At 40.6% G+C, this 22900-nt stretch overlaps 2 protein-coding genes across 2 annotated transcripts in view; one reads left to right on the forward strand and one right to left on the reverse strand.

Annotated features, from left to right (window-relative positions):
* Positions 1-12343, forward strand: part of ezrb (ezrin b) — a 28357-nt gene extending 16014 nt beyond the window's left edge. The window contains exons 5-13 of the mRNA XM_070925400.1: positions 436-519; positions 615-761; positions 3954-4050; positions 4582-4745; positions 6034-6164; positions 7428-7588; positions 9072-9164; positions 9474-9713; positions 10756-12343. Of these exons, the coding sequence (XP_070781501.1) occupies positions 436-519; positions 615-761; positions 3954-4050; positions 4582-4745; positions 6034-6164; positions 7428-7588; positions 9072-9164; positions 9474-9713; positions 10756-10920 (1282 nt within the window). The 3' untranslated portion in view covers positions 10921-12343. The remainder of the gene's footprint in view (positions 1-435; positions 520-614; positions 762-3953; positions 4051-4581; positions 4746-6033; positions 6165-7427; positions 7589-9071; positions 9165-9473; positions 9714-10755) is intronic.
* Positions 12344-15930: 3587 nt separating this feature from the next.
* sytl3 (synaptotagmin-like 3) lies at positions 15931-21485 on the reverse strand. Its single transcript, XM_070925972.1, has 12 exons — positions 21364-21485; positions 20828-21043; positions 19821-19888; positions 19304-19355; positions 19141-19207; positions 18974-19046; positions 18344-18471; positions 17846-17968; positions 17497-17666; positions 17306-17402; positions 17040-17210; positions 15931-16414 (listed from the first exon to the last, which is right to left on the reverse strand). The coding sequence occupies exons 1-12, from the start codon at positions 21483-21485 to the stop codon at positions 16277-16279; spliced, it is 1425 nt and encodes a 474-aa protein (XP_070782073.1). The 3' UTR covers positions 15931-16276.
* Between the last annotated feature and the right edge of the window lie 1415 nt (positions 21486-22900).

Here is a 22900-nt window from a genome sequence, read left to right on the forward strand (position 1 = left end):
TCTGAACACAAACTAAATGACAAAAATGTAGGATAGCATCAACAGCTAGTTTGTACAGAAGTGTATGTGGTTAAGTAGTGTCCCGTCGGTTGTTTATGGAATAAGTCAACTGAAAGAGAAAGCCTTAATACGTAATGCTACTGTAGCTGTTTTGGTGACGAGATGCTTTTAAGAATCAGATATTAATATTAACTCTGCCTTGCTAGGATTACCACAATCAAAGTAAAACTGATTTAAATTGACCTGCTTGTTTGAGAATGTTTAATGAAAGTAAAACATGAATGAAAGAGGTTTACTTTGCCAAAACAAAGTTGGACTTCTGCACAGTGCAATGCAATTATCATACCAAAGCCAAATGAATCAGAATGTCTTGTCTGTTAATGGTCTCTGTTTGTATGTAGCTGATCTTTGCTACCTTCCTCTCTCTTTCTGTAGAGTCATGGAGCAGCACAAGTTATCCAGAGAGCAGTGGGAGGAGAGGATCCAGGTGTGGCACGAGGAGCACCGTGGGATGTTAAAGTGAGTGTGTGTGTTATATCATGTCACTTACTGAGTTCATGCTCCTAAAGAATACATTTAAATAATAATTTAACATCCTCTGTCCATTCTTGCAGGGAGGACGCTATGATGGAGTACCTGAAGATCGCCCAGGACCTGGAAATGTACGGAGTCAACTATTTTGACATCAAGAATAAGAAGGGGACAGAGCTGTGGCTGGGAGTGGACGCCCTGGGACTCAACATTTATGAGAAGGATGACAAGTAAGCACTGTGTGTTAAACAGCTCTGCTGTTGGTGTCTGCTGTGGCTCTTTTTTTGTGCCTGCTGCTATAGTAGCTGCAGCCCTGTGACACAGAGCTAAACTGGCTGGGCCAGGTCCACGTCTGTACTTAATCACTATTCCTGTTCCTCTGCAGACTGGATGACAGGAATAACAATGAAAGCCAATTAGATACAGTCTTTGGGAGGAGTATCTCCAACGACAGAACTGAAAAATTAAAACTCAGCAATTTGCTTTAGTCTCTTATGTCTCTTTGTGACATTTTTTTGCAGTAACATTATTTGCAGATACCCTGAGCTAAAATAATGATGATGTTTTTAGGTTTTTGGACACAAATCTGTCACATAATATAGTTTAGAAGCATATAATTGTGCCTGCTTCGAGTGAGTGTATCACCCTCTCTTACATATATGTAGGACGAATAGGACGTCTTTTGTTCACACCTTTGCTTATACAGGCACAATTACTACTCTACATACTGCTGAATGACGACCTCCAGATGCACAAAGTACATGTTTGTGTGCCATGATGGTTTACATAAATTCTCTGCTATACATTTGCTGACCTTATTTTTCCATTTTTGTCTCCGGAGCCCAGCTTTATTTCCCCCTGACTTAATGCTGGCTCCAGCCTCAGACTTAATCACTACCCATTTCTCCTAATCATCCACAGACCGTATGGCAGAAAAAGAACATACTCCTCTGTTGTATTTGTTTGTTTTGATGTTTTTTTTCTTTGTTTGGCATTGTGCTTCAAGGGAAACCTACTTTTTGAGATTTGTGTAAGGGTGTTGCCAGAATCCAGCCTGGTCTTGGTTGTGATTGCCACTTTGTTTATAGGGCAAGACAGTCTGGGAGGTAATCACCCTCTATTTGGCGAAATGAGCTCTGAGACCTTTTGTGGCCGGTGGCCTCGTCTGTGGGGTTACTGGAGTGAAGTGCAGCGTGTTAAAGGAGCACTACACATCCCAGGTGACTTGCCTTTCAGTCACTGACCCGTACTCTGCTCTGGCTTTGTTGTACCTCTTCCCATATTAAACCTGCTGCACTGTTGAAAGCAGTGTGGTCTCCTTTGTCTGTCAGGCCTCTAATTGAACCTTTACTGGCTAATTCTTTGTCTTATATCAGCTCAAGACTTTCTTCTCAAGTCTAAATGATTTAATTACTTAAAGTTCACCTCAGTCTCTCATTTAGCCTTATATCTTAACTGTGGTGCAAACCCTCCAACAGGAGTGAGGAACACGTTGTTACTGGGTCCTTGTCCCTGTGTGAGTCTGTCTCTTTATGTGCTCTCTCTGGGATCAGCAAAAAAGAAATGCCTCTCCTCCACGGTGCCCTCTGCTGTAACCATGGCTACGCAGACTGGTTTTTCAAGCTGTGCAGCACTTAAGAATGTGAGGCTAACCTACAACACTGTCTCTCCAATGAGGGCAGCCGGCCCACAATGCAGCAGTGCAGGCAAGGCTTCACCGAGGCTCAGTCTGGTCCTGGTTTAACTCCTTCAGCTCAGCGCTGCTCATTTTATAGGATCAGAGTTTTTAGAGGTTTTCTTGAGCCAAGATTTTGTCCAAATCAAACCCACACACAATAAAAACAATTAGACATCAGAGTTGCAAATTAACACAGATTTTAGCATCTGAAACAAATATAACAAAAATGTATCAGCATTTAGTATTCTCTTTTTCTTTTCACTATTTGACACTGACTCAGTTGTAACTTTGATATCTAGCTGTCAAAGTCATCAAGTATCAGGCTGCAACAGTATCTGAACCCAAAGAATATGTTTTACTTTGTTCTTTCATTCACAGGTTTCAGCTTCTCAAATGTGAGGATTGGCTGCTTTTTATTTGTCTTTTGTGATAGTAACCGAATAAATTTGTGGTTTTGATTGTTAGTCAGACAAAACAATCAATTTGAAGACTTCACATTGGGTTTGAATACATTGTTACAGACATTTGACACTATTTTTGACTTTTCATTGACCAAACGATTAATGAATAAATGGAGAAAATAATCGGTATATTAATTGAAATTGAAAATAATTGTTAGTTTCAGCCCTACAGTATCGCAAAAATATGTTAAATAATTGCAATTGTCATTTATATTGACTCAGTTGTGACTTCGGTATCTACAGAGACTGCAACAGTACCTGAACCTGAAAAATACCTTTTATTACTGGTGTTTTTGAGCTACGGGTTCCACTATCCATTGCAAATGTTGATATTCCCTACAAGTTCATTCTCATACTTTAGTAATATTTGCCACAGATAGCCAAAGACGTGCAAATTAAATCCAGCCACTTTTTCTCCAACCGCAGTGTCTTTCCTTTTCCAAATCACTTCAAGCTGTCAGCAAACTGTTATGAACCGCATCGCTACAACAGTAGTTTCTACAAACACGAATCCATTGATAAAGCACAGCGCAATAAACCACAAGACTCTGATGGAAATATTCAGTCGCTGAGATAACTTCCACATTGTTTTCTCAATTCCTCAAGCATGTGTCAATGTCAGTAATTGAGTGAAATTCCAGTTCAGGCAGTACAGTTTCACAGCAGAGTTTCGCTGCGAGGTGGATGGCTGCCTTTCTAGATTACAACACTATCGGCTTGTCAATGTTTACAGTGCTACTTTGTATTGTGCTGAATGAGATTGGCACCCGTTCAGTTTGTCTGGCACAATAGAGCGGCGAGCCACACCCCAGATTCATCCCTCATACTTGAACAGTGGATACAGAAATCCATGTTCACAGTCGGCCTGAGTGAGGTCACAGTGTTAAGCAGTGGATTGACTGAAATGAATTGTTTTGTGTTTGGTTATGTCAAAACGGCACTTAAATGATCTATATTACTATAATAAAAGGAGCTGCAACTAGTTATTTTCATTGTCGATTAATCTGACGAGTATTCTCTAAATTAATCGATTACCCCTAACGTCAGATATGACAAAGGAAAGCAGCAAATCGTCCCACTTGAGAAGCTTTGAATGATTCATGAAACCATGAATCAATTAGCAAAATAGTTGTTTACTATTTTTTTATTTTATGTTTATTGGAGCTCTAATGATATATAATAACAACAATAACCTTTATTTGTATAGCACCTTTGTATAGCAAGTTAACACAGTAGTTCAGTATCACAGTATAACATTCATGTTCATGTGGTCTCTTCCTCAGATTGACCCCAAAGATTGGCTTCCCCTGGAGTGAGATCAGAAACATTTCCTTCAACGATAAGAAGTTCATCATCAAGCCCATCGACAAAAAGTCTCCGGTGCGTAAAACCACAGCAGCACCAGCCATGCTGACATTTCTAAACCGGAAAATACTCCATCTTCTCTTAACATTTCCAGCTTGATAGTTCCTCTTCAGATGAAATGAAGCTTTCAGAGCCTATTAAGGTGCAGTGTGTGTCTTTACTTAAGCCCTCTGCTTCCGTTTTACCTGCGGCATCATGTTTCTCTGTAGTGGAGAGAAAAACCATTAGCGACTTATCCTCAGTCTGATCTAGCATACAGAATAGCCAGGGCTACTTTCCAGGCAATGCTATTAGTGATGGACCCCAAACACTTATACCTTATCTGTGTAAGCCAGGCTATTTTACTATTTTACCTCTCACAATAAGTGGAGCAGTCTCTATAGTACTGTTTGTAGTAGTAATCTGTATTAAAAGTTTGCCTGCGCCTGCTCAGAGCCACTGCTGGAGTCTTTGTCCTTTTGCAGCTAAACTCTTAATTCAGCCTGGTGTTTGTTCACTTTTCCTGTCTTTCTTATTCCTCCTATCTGTTTCTCCTCCAAATTTCAGGACTTTGTGTTTTATGCACCGAGACTGCGCATAAACAAGCGCATCCTGCAGCTATGCATGGGCAACCACGAGCTGTACATGCGTCGCCGCAAGCCAGACACAATAGAGGTGCAGCAGATGAAGGCACAGGCCCGAGAGGAGAAGCAACAGAAACAGATGGAGAGGTACGCACACGCCTGGAAAAATGTATATATTACATATATATGGTATTATATATCATTTTGTCTGAACCAGCTTTACCAAAGGCAGATACGCAGTTCAACATGTAAAGTGAAACTACCATTCGTTGGGTAATAATACCGCATTCCTTTTCAAGTACGGGAAATCTGCTTCCTGTATTGGCTGAACTGAAAGTGAATGGATGTTGACCCTGGTCTCAGCTGTCGGCCCACTGTCTGTCCCGTACAGCTGTTCAAACATTGTGATGTAACGTTGAGCAGACAACACAGTAAATACCAGTGGGAGGACCATTAGATCACTGGGTCCCGGCAGAGAGTTAGGGTTCACACACAGTAGCTCACAGTGGTCAGTGTCTGTGAGAGAGGCTGGGCTGGAGTCCAAACACAGTTACATGAGTCCCTTAAGACGGCTAATTTAAACAGAATTAAACCCTGAGGGAGGCAGCAGGTTGTTGCTCCAGCTAAAGTAGAGTAATGCAAAGAAATGTCATCTGTGGTAGTGAAGACTGATAGTGATAGAAAGTGAATATCTTTGGGTTTTGGACTGTTGGTCAAACAAAATAAGACATTTTAAGAAGTTGCCATGGGAATGGTTAGGGTTAGGGAAGATTATTCTTTTGCCATTTGCTCACATTCAATAGACTTAATGATTAATCAAGAAAATGTAAATAATTGTTATTTGCACCTAACCGTTTATAATAATTGTTATTTTCGCTGTTAAATGTCATTGTAAATCTTTGGATTTTGGACATTTTATAGAGTAAACAGTCAATCTGAATACATTATTGTCAGATTAATGGATAATAATATTCGCAGCCCTAGACAAAATTCACACTAGAATATGTTCAGGGCTGAAATGATTAGTCGATTGAAAGAAAATTAATCTGCAACTATTTTGATAATTAATTAATCGTTTAAAGCATTTTTTAAGCAAAATGCCACAAATTCATTTTCTGTTTTTTCTTAATTCAGTTCTGGGGAATTGTGTTGCCAAATGCGCGTAAACGTGGTGAAATTTCAAACTGCAAACGGTCATCATGTGAGATAAATTGTATTTACACAGTTTAGTTTAGTTTACTGTATTTGACCATCACAGATGCAGAGATGTTTTAATTATTTCGAAACAGCGGTAACAGAGCAGCTTGTGCAATCATGTGGTGAATGTGTGTGTACAGATGTGTGTGTGTGTGTGGATCACCGACTGTTGTTCGCGTCGGCCGTAACTGTGAATCAGCCATGTCAGCTCTCTTTGTTGGCTGTGTCTTATCTGCAGGGCCCAGCTGGAGAACGAGAAGAAGAAGAGGGAGGCCATCGAGAGGGAGAAGGAGCAGATGGAGCGAGAGAAGCAGGATCTGAAGATGAGGCTCTTCCAGTTTGAGGAGAAGACCAAGAAGGCAGAGAAAGGTGAGGTGGGGGAAGGGTGGTGGCAAAACCACTCTGTAGCGTCCAGCTGGACCACACCCCGTTACTTCCGGTTAGAATATGTGTTCACATGTGTTTATGCGGGTAGGTGAACGTGAGGCTCACAGGTTGTGTATGCAGCTTACTTGTTTTGTAAACAACAGGGACGATGAATGCTGGGTTTGAATGTAACCTGAAACAGCTGAGCATCTGTAATTTACTTCAGCAGCAGTGTAATCTGTATATACAGTATGAAGCCTTATAGTTTAGTCTTTTTCTTAATTTTGTGTTTTGATTATATTTGGTTCGGTGTCCAAACCAGAAAAACAAAAACTCTGTGTGAGGCTCGACTCTTTACTTCTAGTTTTACCTGTTTCTGCTTGTGACGGTCTTGTCTACAGCCATTAAAGCAGAAACCGACAGTGTTTTTTTCTTTTTAAATTTGACTTTAGGAAGCTCTTATTGTTGACAAAATTACATTCAGTAAGCTAACAGGCTAATAAGATTATTAAGTGACTCCGGGGCTTCCTCTACCAAGTTTCCTGCTCATAAATTAGTGTCAAATGAGTTGTTGGTTTTTAAATGCTTTAGAATCTAAAGCATTTAAAAACCAACACAATCAGACCACAATCAGCAGGTATCTAAAGTTTAGATTCCTGCTGATTGTGGTTTGACACCCGGAATAATACACATTTTAGGGTGGTTTTAATATAATTGAATTGTCACAGCTATCTTAATGTATTACAAAACAAAAATGATATGCCATCATGCTCAAAGATTATAATGAAACCTGAGCTGAATCGCAACAAACAAAGATCAAGAAACATTTAATTTCTAAAATATGGATACACTATACTAGAAACGTATACTTTTATGCCATAGAGCTAAACACACCAGTGAGCCACACAGTTGCAATGGCCGACATGTTCCTTCATTACCATGAACACACACACACACACTAGTTTATTTTGAGTCAACCCCACATACACCATCTGGCTGCCGGTTTTGGTCTTTGTTAACAAAAAGGAAAATATTGAATAATGCCAGATTTCTCCTTCAAAATGGAGAGAGCAAAACCTCAGAGCTTTGCAATTCTGGTTTAAAAGGTAGGAAACTTGTGAAACATGTCATGAAATATCTGGAAAGTCAGCCTCTTTCTTTTACAAGCTAGTAGCTATGAACATATAAAAATATGAATTTCTGTGTGCAGTAGCGGCGCATTTGTCTCATATCTCTTTTCCTCTCTCCCTCCCTTCTTTATTTTAGACCTGCAGGACCAGCTCCAGAGAGCCATGATGCTGGAGCAGGAGCGGAGGAGAGCCGAGGATGAGGCAGCTCGCCTGGAGGCCGAGCGTCAGGCTGCCCTGCTGGCTAAAGAGGAGCTGGCACGCCAGGCTGAGGACCAGAAGAAGAGTCAGGAGCAGCTGGTCAGTATTTCAATGACAATTGTTTGGAGACTTTAAACCAGGTTTCCAACATTCCTGAATGTACCAACTGCTGTGATTAATTTAAACTTTGATAACACAAAAGGGTCTTTAGCAGCAGCACAACTGACGTAGAAAGAAGAAAAAGGGCTGTCTTGTTGCTTTCTCTTTAAATGAGAATAAAAGCAGAGCGGGTCCATTTAACAAAATCTCAAAGGTTGGCACCTTGTTTGCAAGATAAGATAAATGAAAACCTTTTCTCCAAGTTCTCACCACACTCAGCTATTATTTTGTCCAGGTCCGTACCAGGCACATTTCAGGGTGGTGCATTCAGCAGTGCCTGGCTACTGCAGCTCCAGACAAAACCACTCTGTAGCGTACAACTGGACCACACCCCACTACTTCAGACTAACTGCCCCCTCACCTCGAGCCTCTCAGCTGTGGACCACCCACAGGACTGTGTGCTGCTCCCTCTTTCACTTTAACAGGCTGGACAGTAAAGCTGCGGTTCCTACTCCACATTCAGCCAGAAACACCAGCACAGACACCTGCTGCGACACCCTTTATACTTAAACCCTATTAAGACGCTTGTGCAATGGATTAAGTCACCATGCAACTTCCACTGACTGTGACTGAAAGAGACATGTGGGAGTCGTGTTATCAACATGTAACTTATTGATAATAGTACACTGTGTCCCTGTGTTTTCACTGAGTGACCAGTATTCCAGCTGAACACCTTCCACATAACAATTTCACAGCCAAGTGCTCCACTGTGGGCTGTCAGTGTCTTCACAACGTGAACAACTAAAGCAGGTGTACTGTTTAATTCTGAGCCTCCGGTTAGTTCAGTCTGGTGAAAGACAAGCTGTTCACATTGTTGTGGCGGTCAGAAGGAATGAATCAAAACACCCGCAGAGGCCGCACAGAGTCTGGTCACGTTATTCATTGTTTCTGATAGTACTGAGAGCTCTGAATGCTTTCTTAGCTCAGCCAAGAGATTTTGTTGTAACTCTTAAACGTAGCTGTTGAAACCGAATCACTGTTAGTCTTGAATGACAGACAATGTCTTTGAAGATGACTATAATCTTTAGGAAATGTTTTCTTGTCCTGCAATAAAGGCAGTCTTTTAGCAGTGATTCATAAGTACACTAACATCAGAGTAGCAATTTGCATATTAATATTTGTCAGGAAGTGATGTTTTTCCATCCATCTGTTTTTATCAGATTTGATCAAATTCAAATTGCGTAGAAAAAAGAAGAGTGTAAACGCCACAAAAAAGTTTTTTAAGCTCTGCTGATGCGGAAAAGTTGGCGCCACTCTTCGTCTGCAATGGTCAATGACACCCGACTGGAGAATCAGCGCCACCAGCTGTTTATCTCGATGAACCTACTCCTAATATTTGCATAACAGTTGTGAATGGAAATGCACATTAATTAGCATTTTCTTCAGATGATTGAGAAGTATTTCTCCCGTTGATTTGCATCAGGCTGCAGAGCTGGCAGAGCACTCATCGAAGATCAACATGCTGGAGGATGCCAAGAAACGCATGGAGGAGGAGGCAGACTCATGGCAGCTCAGGGTGAGCGCTGCAACACTGCAGTGTACAGCATACTGAGGCTCATTTACAGCTGACAAGTACACTACATCACTACATTTGTTTAGACTCTTTCTCTGTATAAACAAGGTAGCTGTGAGTTCTGGGTGCAAATCAAATGCAAAAAAGGAAACAAAGGTGGGTGGGACAGGGATGGAATTTGTGTGTTTGTGTATGTACTTTAAGTATTTTGTTAAATTTAAAACTTAAACAAATAGAATATAAAATAACCCCCCCCCACAGTTCAGAGACAACAAGGAGCTGACTGTGTTATGATTCTTCTGTTCTCACCAGGCCAGGGAGGCCCAGGACGATCTGTTAAAGACGAGAGAGGAGCTGCACATGGTGATGACGGCGCCCCCGCCACCTCCACCTCCCCCCATGTACGACCAGCTGGACGACAACAGCGACAGCGAGGAGAACGCCAGCACGCACAGCGCCGACCTGCAGACTGAAGGCATCAACGACCACCGCAACGAGGAGGATCGCCTGACTGAGGCCGAGAAGAACAAGCGCGTCCAGAAGCAGCTGGAGGTGAGTTAGTGTGATCTGAACCGGAGAAAAAACCAACACCTCACACTGTCAGTCATCCTCGAGATATGCAGATACATTATTCCGTGTGATATCTGTCACCGTGTCGCCTGAAGTCTTTTTCACATCTGCAGGTTGGTTAAGAGCCGTGCAGCAGATTACCGAGCCTTTCTTTGTGTTTATTTATCCTCTCTGGTGCCACAAAGAGGTCCCAAAGAAGTTATGAGGGATTATGAGACTGCAGTCTGACCTTTTGTACAATAATAGTGATGAATGGATAGAAACATTTTGTGCTGTGATATTACTGGAGGACAGTTACTGCGTGGTAACTCAGGAACTGCTGAAATAAATGGAATAGGACTCAAGTTCATTTCACTCCTTTTAACTTCTTTTCACTCTCTGATTCATCAGGGATGAAGATTCCCTGTACTCACGTGCTGATGCGCTTACTTGTTACTGTGGTTACCAAATGATCCTGCGTAAATGAACACTGCTTGTACAGATCAGGAGATCGCTTTCTAACAATTGACAATCAGCAAATGGATTTAACAGTAGCTTAGCTAGAAATCAAATGTCAGATTGAATAAATGGTCACAGAATCCTGTGGTGAGTCTGCTTTTGCACTGGAGTCTGCTTGGAAGCGAACAGAGACCCTCCTTTTCAGTTTCATTTAACAGCTTTGACACCAGCCCAGAAGAACCAAATTAAACAGACAAATGCACTAGAGTTCGCTTAAATCGAACAGGTTAGGTGAGAATGCACTCTTTTCTTCCTGTGTTGCTGCTGCACACCCAGTTTGCAATTGCTCTGACTCATTCTCACCATTATTCATTCTGGGACCAGGTTCTCGTGCTTCGAGTTTGATGATGTTTCTGGTGCTTCGGCAAATCGTCGACTTTGCCGCCATGGACCACAATTTCTGACCTTGACACAACCTATCTTTTACAACTATGGTGTGATTTTAAGATAGAATTGTATTTAGCGGCAGTGTTGTAGGGTTTGTTTGAGGTTTCATCTCATGCCTCCTCTTCGTCTCTCCCCTCAGGCCCTGACCTCAGAGCTGGCTCATGCGCGTGACGAATCCAAGAACACCCAGAACGACCTTCTTCACTGTGAGAACGTCCGAGTCGGCCGAGACAAATACAAGACCCTGCGACAGATCAGGCAGGGCAACACCAAGCAGAGGATTGATGAGTTCGAGGCCTTGTAAAAAGCCTCCAGCCCTCAGCCAACTCACCCTTTCTGAATGGTCACTACGTCGCCCTCCTCGGATGACACACAAACACACTCAAACTCACGTATAAAACACATCCGGTGTCAGACTAAACTGGAGCCGCAGTATAAGCACAGCAGAAGCATCACTTACAGAGAGACACACTCCTGTTGGGAGTTTTTCTGGCCGTATGCAGGGCTTTGCAGATCCTTTGAAGAAAACTTAGTGCCAAAACCTTTCTCTTCTTAGTGTTTCAGACCTTATTTGTGTATTTGAATGTGTGTAATTTGATCAATTCAGACCAAATCATTACCGTTTTTATCCAGAGGTGTGATGAAGTAGCGGGACTAGCCAAATTTTATTGTTATTATTATTATTATTATTATTTCACATGACGTGCACATATAATATGTAATCAAAGCCTCACTTCTTTTTGATGTCTGTCATTTGTTGTGTAGGAAGAAAAAAGGACAGTTTGTCGTTCATAGCGACCACTCAGAAAGGGGAAAACAGTATAAGCAGGAAAACATGTCTGTTTTTGTTTTCCATTATATTTGAACACTTCCATTTATGTTTAATATTGCTATACAGTAGTTTAAAATCATGCCTAGTTTGATATTTATACTGTATATGGGACATTAAAAAGGGTATTTCATCTTGGTTTGTATATTTTTGCTATCTACTAATGATAATGAAAACATTTAATATGTTTCAAAGGTTTTATATATTGACCAAAATAATAGCATAGTCTTATGTTCCAATACGTTTTCCTTTAGATCACTAAATTAAAGAGATTTAATTGTACATTATTATTATTTTTTACTGTAGGAAATATCCAGCTGCATGCCATTGAATCAGTTAAGGAGATTGCTATCTTTCTAGGTACTTTTTGATTAGTATTTTTTGCCGTGCAGTTCACAGCATGCTGAGGACCGTCTTTATCCTCAGAGCACTGTGTTGACTGGGACACTTAGGTTTAATATATTTTATTTCTCTGTTCTGTGTCATGTCGCTGTTGAGTGAGAGATGAGCATGTGTTGTGTGCTTTTACCCTCCCAAGTGGCCTTTCTCTCTGGCGGCCCCCTCTGCAGGGTTCAGTCCCAGACAGTCGGTCTACACTTCTTAGCCAAGGTGCAGAGTCACAACAAATATGGATGTAACTTTGAAAGCCTTTTAGTGTTGAAATGAGGGTTGAGGTGGACGTTATATAAAGCGTTTTCATTTTGCAGCTTGGTCACGGTGGACTGACCCAGACAGTATAACACCAACATCTCACTCTCCTCTCTCTGGACATGGACTAGAGTAGCATCTACTGACTCTGTAATGGAAACACACAGTTCTGCTGGCCTTTGTATATGAGCAGGATTTTATAATGAGGTGTTCAACATATTGGCAATAAAGAAAAATCTATGATTACGCATCAGTGTGTTTTTACTTTGTACATAGTATTTGTGTGGACACCCCTGTCCACAGACATTTTTGGACTTTTGGACTCTGGATGTTTTTTTTTTTTTTATGGTTTAGGTTGAACCCCTTAGTTCCAGTAAAAAGATATGTTTGGTGTTATTCAATAGTGATGGGGCTCTAGGGATGGCATTGTAGGTCTATCTGTCCAGAGCTTTGGTCCCAACTGAAATATCTCAACAACTATTAGATGGATTGGATTTTTTTTACATTCATGATCCCCAGAGGATGAAACTTAGCGACTTTTGTGATCCCTTGACTTTTCCTCTAGTGCCACCAGGAGCTACACATTTGTGGTTTTGGGTGAAATGTCTTGACAAACTGTTGGATGGATTGCTATGAAAGTTGGTAAACATTTTCATGTTGCCCTCAGGATGGATTGTAATAATGTTGGTGATCCCTTTTCATCCAGCACCACCATCAGGGCAAACTGTATTCAACCTAGCCCTAATGACATTCCCATCGGCCTTAGCTGTACTTTGTGTTTAGCGCTAGTTAGCCAGTGTTATGGTAACATGCTAAACTAAGATGGTAAACTATACCTGACCAACATCAGCATTGTCACAGAGAGCATGTTAGCATGCTGATGTTGGCATTTAGCGTGGCTGTGGTCTGTTTGAGTGGGATGTCACATAGAGGTGTAATGTTTGCTTTTAATCATAAAGTGATTCAGTCTGACAGATGGAACAACTTAAAAACACATTTCTTTACAAACTTATGACTCAGTTCATAGTAATACAATCATGTGCATGCTAACGTTAACTGAATGAATCATGACTAGCTTATTAACAGAGCATGGAAAAGTGCTGAGTCTGTCTGTGGGCCTAACCCTACACGTTGAATGTCGTCATGTTCTCCTGTTGTTGATGTTGGCGACAACGGGCGAGCTGACGTCACGCCGCTTGTTGTTGGTTGCCATGGTGACCCTGGAGAAGAGAATTCCAGGTCAGTGACATCACCACTCCCTTCCACAGGAGAACATTTCTTTTTTTTCTTCTTTTTTTTTTTTTTGAGCGGTCCTGTGAAAGCAGAGACTGAGCATGTGTTTCACACGCTGCTCACACGGAGACAAGAAAGGCTTCATTGTGGAGAAGGAGACGCTGTGAGGAGTGAAGCCTGGGAGAGGCTCCCTCTGGAAATAACTCCAACCACTTCCTGTGATTCCTGCGGGCGTGGCTCCAAATTTCATTTATGAGAAACATCATCCCGGTGTCTTTTCCAGTAATTTCATTTGCAGGGATATTTAGCAGTTTGACTCCTCTGATAGAACATCACTTTAAGGAGGAAATTTAATTTGAAAAGATGAATGATGCACAGTAGCTTTAGTTAAAAACCGAATTGGTAACACTTTAACCCCACTTATTTTGCATTTAAAAGCAGTACATAGACACTTAATAAATTGTATAACCAGTGGTGGAAAGTAACTGAAAACATTCACACAAGTACTGCACTTAAGTAACTTAATTTTTTAGTAAGTTTTAACGTAACTTAGTATTTCTATTTTCCGCTACTTTTAATTAATAATTAATTAATTGATAAAACAAAATATAATCAACAGAGACATTATAATATTATTATATCATTAAGACTTTATTGGTCCCCAGGGGGAAATCTACTCACAAGCTACCCAGCAGTGTATTAAAGGTAGAGCGAGTAGAACTTGTCAGTTGCGGTTCATAAACACAACATTAAAGTTCTCTCCTCCCGGCTCTATGACACCAGTAGCTTCCTGTTTCCTCTTGGATGCATGCTTCTGATCTGGCACCTGGTTGCCAGTTTTTAGAGCCCCGCCCTCACAGCCTGCGCGCTGTTATTGGCTGGGGGCTACACACCCACTGTCCAAAAGTTGACGCCCCGAGAAAAGTCTCATACACAACAAAATAAGAAAACCCAGGCAGAGGGCAGGGTCTCTGCAGATACAGACACCGCCACACACTTCTAGTAGGTCAGGAGTGATGAGAGGGATTCTTTTTGTATGAGTCTACACACTGTTTTTTTTTTAGGAAAATCCTACTCATTCTGCCTTTAAGTAATATAAACATATAGATAAATATATACATTTAAATTGGCCCCACATTTACCAGCTGCCACATGAAAATGATTTACACATGAATGCAATAATGATCAAAAGGGATACTACTCAGCAATATTAGTACTTTTACTTTTGGTACTTCAAGTATATTTTGATGCCAATACTCTGCCAGTACTTTCACTTAAGAAACATTTTGAATGCTGGAGTATTTCTACACTGTGTTATCACTACTTTTACTTTTGTAAAATAGAGTACTTCTTCCACCACCAATTCTTCACTTCAGTGAGATCTGCTCACTCAATTTTTCCCAGAGCTTTCAGCAGCATGCCATGGCCTTCATTAGCAGATGGAGCTCAGTTGTCATGGTGAGTCAATATTTTTTTTCAAGATAGATTATATGATATGAATGATAATAATAAATACATCACATTTCATGTTTATATAAAAAACGCCTATTTCATGATTACAATTATTTTATATTATATTGTCAATCATTCATTAACTGTTACAAATGCTTTAAATAATCGATAATCACTTCAAAATGTCCGAACTAAGTTGTAAACCGTTTCATGATTGTTTATATACTTATTAATGCAACATAGGTGGGGTTAAAGATGGGGGAGAATTATTTATTTAGGATGTGATAAGGGTCCCTGCTGTTACCAGGGTCTATCTGAGCCCCTCTCAGTGGTTCCTCAAGGGGGCAGGAGGGGCTTCGGTCCCACAGCCGAGCCCGGTCTCACCCTCAGAAATGGGCGTCGTCTGGATGAGCTCTCCGCCTGCTCCCACAGTCAGACACTTAAACACAACACACATACAAATAGCTATATAAACACACCCTCATGCCTATTAAACACTTACACTCTTTAATGCATCATAAACACACACCAGAACACACATAACACACCTTGCGGGCCCGCAGACACTGAAATGCACACACAAAGAGATACGCAGGGCTACAATGAGGTGTATTTACTCTCTGACGCAGGTGTTCTGACCAGTGTTTGCCTTAATGGGAAGGTGTGTGGCACCTTTGATAAGGACAGTTAGTTGATCATTGTTATGTGACACAGTGTTAACCTCAGGAAGACTGTGTGACTGTCATTGAAGTGTCTAAAAGAGAAGAAATGTTCTTCTGACCCAGAGTGAACCGAGCTGGAACATGGTGTGTTTGTAAAGTGGTTCTTAAATGTGAGCTTTTATTTAATGTCTTCTTATCTGTAAAGCTCATTTTATCTTTTTGAAAAGTGTTGAATGCTTAAATTGTTGATTATCACATGTAGCACATCTGTAACACATTAAACCACATGGTAACCACACCTGAAAATACATTATAATCCACTATAATGATTTGTGGTAAATACACTGTTATAAGTCATATATTTACCACAGTATACTTCTTTTATTTATTAGCTGACATGTTTTATGAGCTGTGGAATTATCAGAGTGAATTGTCATTGTTTTTATGAATAATATAACATTGTTGGTGCAACTCAAGTCCAGTTTACAGTAATCAAGTTTATTTGTAAAGCCCAATATCACATACAAGGTCTCAGTCCCACAACATCTATGAAGACAATGAAAAAGCAGCCTTTGGTGATATTTATATTTTATTTTAGATTAAAAGATTTAATGCTCCGTATGGACTGAGAAAGTAAGCGTCAGAACTTGTCAGAAAAAAAAACAAATAAATAAATAAATAACAGTTGACATTATGTAGTGATTTTGTGCATCCATTTTCAAGATTTGATTCAAATTTAAGGATGAACAACAGACGTTTGATCAGGTGCAGATGCAGATATGTTATAATCAAATTATTATTGCAGTAAATTCATGTTAAATGATCTGGCGAACAGATCAACATGACTGTTTTTCTTGCAGATATTTAAGGGAGCCGAGCTGCCGGAGCTCACCCTGGTTTTTGGAGCTGAACTTGACTCTGACCAGCAGATCTCCTCCGTTCGGATCCACAGCGCCTCCCTCTGGACTCTCAGCCTGATGGACACAGAAAGGAGAAAGAAATAAGCTCTCTTGCTATCTCTAAACAAAACAGCCCATCAGGAAACTATGGATACCTAATGTGGTCAATATTCATAAATAAAAAAAACATTATTAAATAAATAATCATTTGAATGAATACAAACCATAACCATAAAAAAAGCTCAGTATACTATAACAGAGTTTATTGCAGGTCATTTGTACTTTATTATTTTATTTTAAAATGTCCCTGCTTGTCTTGATTAACAATGACTTCGTGATGAAAAATGGCATTATGAAATGAAATGGTCATGGTCAAATAAAAACAAACTTTATGATATAAAAACTGCTGGAATGAAATAAAAATGACAAAAACAAGAAGAGGGTTGAAATAACTTTTTATGATAATGAGCATAGAAAATGACTTTATATTTAATATTATATGTTTTGTTTGTATTTGTTCATGTGATTATTTATTTCATAATGCTTTTATATAAAGGAATAGTTCGACATTTTGGAAAATGTGCTTATTCGCTTTTACTGTATGCTTTTATATCACTACACCCAGCAGCCAGTTAGAATAGCTTAGCATAAAGACTCCTCATCTGTATAACATCAGCTCTGGATATCCGAACCTCCTTACCTTTGGACAAAGCGGGTACCAGTTGAAGCACTGGGAGGCCTTGTCCTCAAATCTCCAGCCATCCAGTGGGATGAGGATCTCACCGAGAAACACCTTCCTTTTCAGGGTTCCTGAATGCCACACGGAGGCCTGCAGTCTCTTTCCAAACAGCAGGTGGCGCTCTATGTGATACTGTCAAAAAACAGACAGAGAACTTCATTTAATTTGCCCAAGCCGAGCATGATGCGAAACCTAATCGCTTGTCATAGCCGCTGAAGTACCTTTACCTTCAAGACTTCATTATAAACCGGATCTGTTGTGTTTTTCTTGACTGTCGTCTTCATTTTGCCGCTCTTCTCTGGCAGCATGTAGAGTTTGACATACCTACACAAAGAAATGACATGTGGTTCTGATGGTTTTGATAGAGAATCACACCACAACAAGAGGTCATACTGAGTGTTATATTTATTATCCTTACGGCTGACACCTCTTCTTCTTGGCGTCTCCGTAGCTGAGATTTCTGCAGGCGCCGACTGTGATCTCCAGACAGGAGGTGTTGGTGTTGTAGGCCAGAGCCAGCTCCAGCTCTCCTGCCACGCTGACACTCTCGAAGAGGCCGCAGTCTGTGCTGATGCTGCCGTTACTGCCCTGAGGACGTAAAATACAGGTTGTAGCTAGAAAGTGACTACCTGAAGGAGTACAGAAAAAGGGACTTTGTATATGAGATAGGAGGCTGAAATGATCACAATCATTTGTGAAATTTCTGCTGTCACAGGATGTTGCTGGGGGACTTTTTTTTATCTCTCTTATCATCAGCTTCTACTCACTCTCTGTTCTCCTGAGTACTCAGAACCGAAGGACGTTTCGTCTTCCGCCCCGGTGGAGGAGCCTTCGTGATCGCTGTCTTTGTTTTTCTTGAACTGGTTTGGGAGGCTTGGGACTTTAAAGAGCTGAAAAATGAAGGAGGATCATGTCTTTACTGAGCTTTTACAGACTGATAGTGACTCCTTCTTATCACCAGTAGGTCACGCTAAAGATCTTAGATTACTTTGAGCCCCTTTGATGGTTCAGTGGTCTCATCAGCACATTTGGATTGTGAAAAGTCAGTCTAAATAAGTGTGCAGCATATGAATCAAGTGAATCAGTGATTGGGCCTGCGTTTGTTGGTCTGAACAAGACTTGTTGGCCAGTAAAAGTGGACTTTAAATATTGGTTTTTGTTTTGTATCTGGCATCTCTCAGGCCCTGTGCACCTAGAGCTCAATGACTGTCCTTGCCGTACTGAATGTATGTGTATGTGTAATGTCAGTGTTGCAGCTGACTTACATTGCTGGATTTGTTGATGTCGGTGTCAGACAGGCTCTTTTGGGTGCTGTAGTTGAAGCAGGACCCTCTCCGACTGTTGTCGACTCTCAACAGGTCTCCACGGACATCGTTCTGAGAAGCGGAAATCTCTGCATTGAGAAAAAGAGAAGTCAGACACTTCAAAATCACAGGGGGAAAAAGAACAAAGTGAATGTTTACTTACAGAGAAAGTCACAAAAAAACGATTTAGAGGAGGAGAAGATTCGTCCACTGCCTGGACAGTTTTTGTAATACATTTCAAATTTCACAAATGGCGTGTAGCGTGATATCAAAAGGGTTAGGGTTTTTTTTTCCTGCGCAACGTCTGCTGATGCAGTTAGGATGATGAGGTAAAAGGTTGTTGCATCACATTATCATTTCAGTGAAATGGTTTCCTTTGTGGTTACTACTCTGCGTATATATTCAGCTCAGCAGATTATGTTGTGATATCTTCCAGAGGAAGTCGTGCTTCTAATTCTGAAGAAAAAATATTTTCTAGCTGAGATGCACACTGTGCGATACTTCATGTGTTAAGTTTTCTGTCGTTAAGTAAAGAATCCCTCACAAATGTTGACCATTTAACTGACAAGACAACAAACTGTAAAAACTTACTTCTAATGTGACTGGTGAAGGAAACCATTAGATCTTCCACAGATTTGGTAAAAGGTTTTGAGTTTTTCAAATCCTGCAGATCAAAACACAACATTTATTGTCACTAAGTTCATACATTTTACACTTCTACTGTGAAATAATGCTGGAAATATGCCAGTATATTTTACCCCAGATCTGCCCAGAAACTGATAATCCAAGTAGGGCGGAGGAGTGGGAGGTACAACTGATATATAACTGTTAAAAATATAAGAAGAAAACATGTTACTTTGTGTTTAATGTTCAGTTATTTCATTTAATGAATTAAATCTAACATGTAAAGATTCCTCGTACTTCAGCATGTTGTAGGTCTTTAACAGTTTCTCTCCAACAGTCTCGTATTTGTCTGTAAAGAACATAAATATTATGAATGACGGCACTGCGAGCATGAAAGACGCATGTTTTCTGTCAAAGAGAAGGGCGGAGTTCACCACAATTTATATCATCGCAGGTAAGTTGACAGTGACACTAAATATGACTTCCCTGTGTCTGAAAGTCATTATACTCTGTACCTATGTGGCCAAATCTGACACAATTAGCAATTATGTAAAGATTACATATTTAATTATCCTTATACACACACACACACACACACACACACACACACACACACACACACACACACAATTAAATATTACCATTCTGCACTCTGTACACTGATAATATTGAATCATTCAGTAACTTCTAAACTGCATATAAAGCAAACAGCTGAAAACAAACACCACTCGGATCATCCATTTTTTATTAATCAGTGTAGTTCAACTGGATGATATCAAGGGAGCATCAATAATTAATAACGATGTAAACAGACCTGTGGTGACTGGAAATTTCTGTGCCCTCTCCTCCAAGAACCACTCTCCAGACCTGATCTTCACCTCCCTGTGAGCAAGAAAAACACTGTAATGAGCAGACAGATGTGATTATATAATTACATTAGTGGCACTCATACAGAGCTGACTTAGTCATACTGATGAAGAAGAGCAAATATAGCTGCTCTAGTTACTGTACCTGACTGCATTATTCATTTTAGGTTAGGCTATCCTTCTTGTTGCCTTTTACTATAGATATATAGATATAGAGCCTTACTTTGAGAGGAGTGACTGATATATTCTGTATATTAAACCTGCAATAACACATTTTTTTGGCCACTTGAGGGAAACATATGATCACCTTTTAAGTTGATATTGTGAACCTGTTATTCTGAACACAGTTGCTTATTTACACATCAAGAAGACACAAAGCAACGTTATCATACGTATGTCCAGTATTCACTCTTTTACCTCTGTTTTTGGTCTTCATCCACTCCTGAGGGAAATATCTGGAGCTTTAGCTGCTAAATGTTCCTCTATGTTCATTAACTAGTTCTAACTGTGTCTGTCTGCTGTTTGGTGCTGAACAGTGGGTTTTGTGAGATTTATTTTGCTGAAAACAGCTGCCTGCTGCAGAGAAAAACAGGCTATGAGGGCGGTGACAATGAACCAAAACAGTAAGGTTGCGGCAGGACAGCTAAACAATGAGCTGAAACTCATTGTACAACTTCATAAAGCTGATTCTCTGAGGGTTAATCATTAGGAGCAACCCCTTTCACATTGTCAGTTCAAACATTGTTATTAGAAAAACATTTTAAAGAAAGTTAGAATTTTAAGTTTAAAGGGGCGAAACAAGATTTGAAATAAAACATCTTATTATAGTTTTAAACTGAGTAAAAGTGAGCTACAGTAAAGAAAGTCCCACATATACAGTCATTTTGTGCTGTGATTGAAGTCATTGAGTCAAATGATTCGGTTGTCTTTGCATTAAGCAGGTGGTTTAGCTCACCTGTAGGCGTGGCAGACTGTGCACTTCCAGCCCGCCGCTCCCACGCACACGCGGCACTTCCTGCAGATCCGGTGGCTGCAGCTGTGGCAGACTTCGCCGGAGTTCCAGAACTTTCCCAGAGGCCTCTGGCAGCGGGCGCAGGTCCGCTCGCCGTACTGCCGGGCAAAACTCTTTGCACCTCTCCTCCGAAGCTCCTGGAGCTCATATTTCATGCTCCTGAGATGAAGATGGAGGGAAGCACAAGCATCTTTAACTGCTGTCAAGGCTTCACTTCACAAAGAAAAGTTAAAATTCAGTTAATTTGTGTTAAACATCCTTCTTTATAATTTGATATCCGGATTATAAAATATGCTAAAAGACACAGTGGGAACCAAAATGAAGTGGCTTTTGGTGACAAAATTATATTTTTCTGACATTAGTGCTTTCTGTTAACCTTGTTTGTTTCTCATAAGGTTTACCGACAGAAGGTAGCACAACATCCTTTCAGCGTCAGTATTTCACACAAGTATCTATGAATGTGGTCAAAAATGACTCACCTTATCCTGTCCTCTTCAATGGCACGCAGCTGTTTGTCTCTCTGAAGAACCTCCAGGATTCGTTCTCTCTCCAGAGCTTGAAAAAAACTTAAATCCATCTTCAAACGACAGCCTGTGATCATCTGCCACTGTCACCGGTCCTCTTCTCTATGTCGCTCTTCCTCTCTGCTTCACTTGTCTTATTTTGGTTCCTGTCTCCTCCTCCTGTCCTCTTTAACCCTCCCCCTTTACAGGACCCAGGCTCAGGCGTCCTCTTTAGACTTCTGGAGCTGAAAGAGTAGAATAAAGTGAGATAAAGGTTATTCTATGTGCTGCTCCCGATCCTGATCTCCACAGAGTATCCATCCACGTCAGAGCCAGATTTAGCCCTCCTGAGCAGATAGAGCTAGTTGTAGTGTTCCCACTTGGATGATTAGATTTTACCCCGTCAGTTGTGGAAATACCCTCCTTTAATATTCTTTTCTCTAAAGGCAAGTGAAGAACCACAAATCTGCTACCTGATGACGCAGATAGTCAGCTAAAGTAACCTTAGAGCTCCTCAGAACAACACAGGATCTGATGAGATCTGAAAACACACTACCACGTTTGGGCAAAATTTAAAGTTCCAAATCCTGATTTGTTTCCCCTCAGCTTTTCTTAGACAGCTCATGTCCTCATCTTCTCCTCCTTTGTCAGTGTCACAAGGTTTTTTTCTCCTCTCCTGGCAAACCACCACCGCTTCCTCAGCTGCAGGAAGAGCAGTGATGCTTCACTGATGACAGGGCTGCAAAACAAGCCAAATGCCAACCCTTGCATTATTGATGGCTGACGTGCATCTGTGTTCTAGTTTCTTTTTTCTTTTTTTGCAGGTCAGTAGACATTAAAGTCTCAAGCAGCTAAATATCCATTTCAGAAAGAAAGCAATCACTTGAAGCATAATATTATGGAAATAAAGATTTGAGGTCTGTTATGTATGTATGTATGTATGTAAATACAGACTTAAATGCTTAGTTTTAGAGGTATAGCTGGGAAACACGCTCGCTTGCTTTCTTGCCATGAGTTAGATGACAAAATGGACACCACTCTCATGTCTGTACGGTAAATATGAAGCTACAGGCAGCAGCTGGTTAGCTTAGCTTAGCTTAGTCTGCAAACAGAAGGAAACAGCTAGCCTGGCTCTGTCCGAAGGTGACAACATTCAACGACCAGCACCTCTAAAGCTCACTAATTAACACGTTATATCTTATTTGTTTAATTCATACAAAAAACGAGGTGTGAAAAAGACAAGAGGTGTTTTTTTTCAGGAGGTTATGTGCGAACTGTTTCTCTGCCGGGTGCAGTGACTTGTCATCGTCATCTTACGAGACTCCAGACCCGGGCTAGCTGTGTCCCCCTGTTTCCAGTCTTTATGCTAAGCTATGCTAAGCTTCTGGCTGTGGCTTCATATTTTCCTTACAGACATGAGAGTGCTATCAATCTTCTCATCTCACTCTTACCAAGAAAGTGAATAAACATCTTTCCCAAAATGCCAAACTATTCCTTTAAGCTCTCATTCATC

The sequence above is a fragment of the Enoplosus armatus genome, chromosome 19 (genome assembly GCF_043641665.1).
Source record: "Enoplosus armatus isolate fEnoArm2 chromosome 19, fEnoArm2.hap1, whole genome shotgun sequence".
Taxonomy (NCBI): Eukaryota; Metazoa; Chordata; class Actinopteri; order Centrarchiformes; family Enoplosidae; genus Enoplosus; species Enoplosus armatus.

Bases quoted from the DNA above. Each gene is read 5' to 3' on its own strand.
- sytl3 (XM_070925972.1), bottom strand. From the start codon at position 21,485: ATGATCACAGGCTGTCGTTTGAAGATGGATTTAAGTTTTTTTCAAGCT. The intron at 18,472-18,973 runs GTAAGTTTTTAC...TTCTCAATGCAG, and splicing joins CTTCACCAGTCACATTAGAA to AGATTTCCGCTTCTCAGAAC. The intron at 17,969-18,343 runs GTAAGTCAGCTG...TTCATTTTTCAG, and splicing joins ACATCAACAAATCCAGCAAT to CTCTTTAAAGTCCCAAGCCT.